We start from the raw sequence: 3014 nt of genomic DNA on the forward strand, positions 1-3014 counted from the left end.
AGAACAGAGACGGGCCCGGCGTAGTCAAGGCCGCAGTGAGTAAAACTGCGAGGAGGGGCCGTCACAAGTATTGCGGGGAGGCTTCCCATAAGCTGAGTCGGAACAGTGGCTCGTTCGCGTGTGCATGCGATGCACTTGTGTATGATGGCCTTAGCGATGGTCCGCGCGCGAAGGACCCAGAATTCCCGTCGCAAAATGGACAAAGTAAGTTGCAAGCCGGCATGCAATCCTCGCAAATGAGTTTGTTTGACGATTAACTTTACGAGAGGATGATCGGCTAGCAGGATCGGATGTCGAGAGATCGATGGGAAACAGGCGCGCTGAAGCCGCCCGCCAACTCGCAGCAACCCGTCGCGATCAAGAAACGGTGCGAGCGAGAGAATGGAACTCTTTCGTGACAATCGGCGCTGCTGCTCCAGATCGCGGATCTCCGCAGCGAAAAGCTCGTGCTGAATCCGTCGGAGCCAAAATATCCGAGCGGCTTCGAACTCCCGTGCGGATAAGAAAGGCTGGATTTGATCTGCGACTTCAGTCTGTTGAGCGGGCCTTCGACACCGCGCTATAAAACGAAGGACGTACGAAGTCACGCGGAGGAGCTTCGGCCATGAGGAATATTTCTCCCTCAAGTCCCAGTCGTCAGAGGACGGCGGAGCCGTTGAGGAGGAGAATGAGTGCACGTTTGTTTCGAGAGAAGCCGAATCCGGAGGCAACGCCATGGAACGCGGCCATTGGTTGCTCGGAGATGCCAACCAACTAGGCCCGTGCCACCATAATGGATGGGAAAGGAGATCGTCGCCCAACAGACCACGCGAAGCGCAATCCGCCGGGTTGTCAGCCGTCGCGACGTACCTCCACTCCGTCCCTGGAAGACGCTGCTGGATGTCAGCTACGCGATTGGCAACGAACGTCTTCCACCGGGAAGGATGTTGGCGGAGCCAGGCCAGTACGACCGTGGAATCAGACCAACAGAAACACGGAAGATCGTTTATTGCGAGAGTCGTTTTAACGAGATTGATGAGCCGAGCGAGCAGCGCCGCGCCCAACAATTCTAATCGAGGTATGCTGAGCGGCTTCAGAGGAGCAACTCTCGATTTACCTAGTAATAGGCTGATAGTAACGGTCTGAGAGGAATCGATGACCTTTAAATACACGGCGGCAGCATATGCGACGGTTGAGGCATCCGCGAATCCGTGGAGCTCGAGCTCACAATCAGCGGTGAACCCGGACCACCGCGGCAGTCTCAGGTTACTCAACCGCGAAATCCCGTCGCAGATTTGTTGCCAGCGACAGGATAGCGAGGGCGGAATCGGCTCGTCCCATGAAAGTCTGTCTCTCCACAGTGTCTGCATCAAAACTTTGGCAGAGAGAATCACGGGGGTGACCCATCCGAGAGGATCGTATAATCGAGCGATGGCGGCAAGGATGGAACGCTTGGTGCGGGGAAGGTCATCGGACATGGACACCCGAATCTGAAAGGAATCGAGGACTGGATTCCATTCAACGCCGAGGATATTGAGATTGTCAGAGTGAGACAAGGATTTGTCGCACGCGGTTCCGTGCTCTGAGTCATCAATATCAAAAAGGAGAGCTGCTGAATTGGCTGCCCATTTCCGAAGTTCGAACCCGCCGCAACGTAATAATGAAATTAATTGATCTCGCGTGGCACGTAGAGCGTTCAAGTCGTCGTGACCGAACAGCACGTCGTCGACGTAAATATGCTCTTGCAAAATGGGCACCGCCATGGGATACCGTTCCCCTTCGTCCTGAGCTAATTGCTGAATAACGCGTAACGCGAGAAAGGGTGCACACGCCATCCCGTAAGTGACTGTGAGTAATTGATAGTCGCTCGCGGATTCACGGGAAGAGTCACGCCACAAAATTCTTTGAAAATTAAGATCGCGGTCGTCTACGAGAATCTGCCTGTACATCTTCGCGATGTCGGCTGCATACACAAAGCGAAACTGACGCCAACGCAATATCACGGCGGATAAATCCGTTTGAAGTTTAGGCCCTGTTAAAAGGTGATTATTGAGACTCGAGCCGTTCGACGTGAGACTCGACGCGTCGAACACGACACGCAGACGTGTGGTGCTGCTGGAATCACGGAAAACGGGATGGTGAGGGAGATAGACACACGGATCCGGGCGGTCCTCGGCGGCAGGCAGTTTACGCAAATGACCGAGACGCTCATACTCCCGAATAAATGCCTGATATTCAGCGAACTGCTTCGGATTTGCACCAAACCGTCGAAAAAGCGCGTTCAGCCGTTGTTCGGCTCGTTGGCGAGACTCCCCGATTTCAATGGGAGGATCACGGCGAAACGGCAACCTGACGATATAACGCCCCGTTGACGTACGCGTGTGTGTAGAGCGAAAATGCGTTTCGCACTTCTCGTCGTCAGGCGTGGCAATTAAATGCGTGGGAAAGTCCTCAATTTCCCAAAATCGTCTGATTTCGTCCTCCAATGATGTAGCGTTGAGACAATGATGAACGGAGACGTGATGCGACATCCGAGCATCTCCAGGAGGCGGAGGTGAAGGAGGTGACGCGGGAGAGGATGGAGAGAGTGGTCCCGATATGACCCATCCGAATATTGAATCTTGCGCGATAGGCTCGCCGAGTGAACCCTTGCGCAAGCCCCCGAGAATGACCTCCCCATACAGATCCGCGCCGAGAATGAGGTGAATAGGCTCCTTGCTCGTTGGATCCGGATCCGCAAATGCAAGGTCCGCCAAATGAGAGAACGAGGCGATATCCGCATCGCTTTGCGGAGCGTACGCGGTTAAAGAACTTAAAATTAAAGCGGTAGTGTTTACGGTCGGAGAGCTTACATCGCGATGAGAGATACAGATTCGAGCGGCGTACTTGAAGGTCCCGGCATCCACGCAACCGACGGCAGAAACCGACGTCGGCATTTGTATGCGTTTAACCCGTAACACTTGAGCTAGGTATTCAGATATAAAGAACATTTCGGAGCCCTGATCTAACAAGGCTCGTATTTCTACCGAGCGACC

At 54.0% G+C, this 3014-nt stretch overlaps 1 protein-coding gene across 1 annotated transcript; it reads right to left on the minus strand.

Annotated features, from left to right (window-relative positions):
• Window positions 1-528: 528 nt before the first annotated feature.
• On the minus strand, window positions 529-2915 carry LOC116853524. Its single transcript, XM_032834652.1, has 2 exons — window positions 850-2915; window positions 529-559 (listed from the first exon to the last, which is right to left on the minus strand). The coding sequence occupies exons 1-2, from the start codon at window positions 2913-2915 to the stop codon at window positions 529-531; spliced, it is 2097 nt and encodes a 698-aa protein (XP_032690543.1).
• Between the last annotated feature and the right edge of the window lie 99 nt (window positions 2916-3014).

The sequence above is a fragment of the Odontomachus brunneus genome, unplaced genomic scaffold (assembly GCF_010583005.1).
Source record: "Odontomachus brunneus isolate Ranch 3 - 2012 unplaced genomic scaffold, Obru_v1 Obru_scaffold_345, whole genome shotgun sequence".
NCBI lineage: Eukaryota > Metazoa > Arthropoda > Insecta > Hymenoptera > Formicidae > Odontomachus > Odontomachus brunneus.

What these genes read in the sequence shown, in the direction of transcription:
- LOC116853524 (XM_032834652.1), bottom strand. Translation starts at nt 2,915, where the DNA reads ATGCCGACGTCGGTTTCTGCCGTCGGTTGCGTGGATGCCGGGACCTTC. An exon ending in CTTCCAGGGACGGAGTGGAG is followed by an intron (nt 560 to 849) that starts GTACGTCGCGAC and finishes TTCGTTTTATAG; the next exon opens with CGCGGTGTCGAAGGCCCGCT.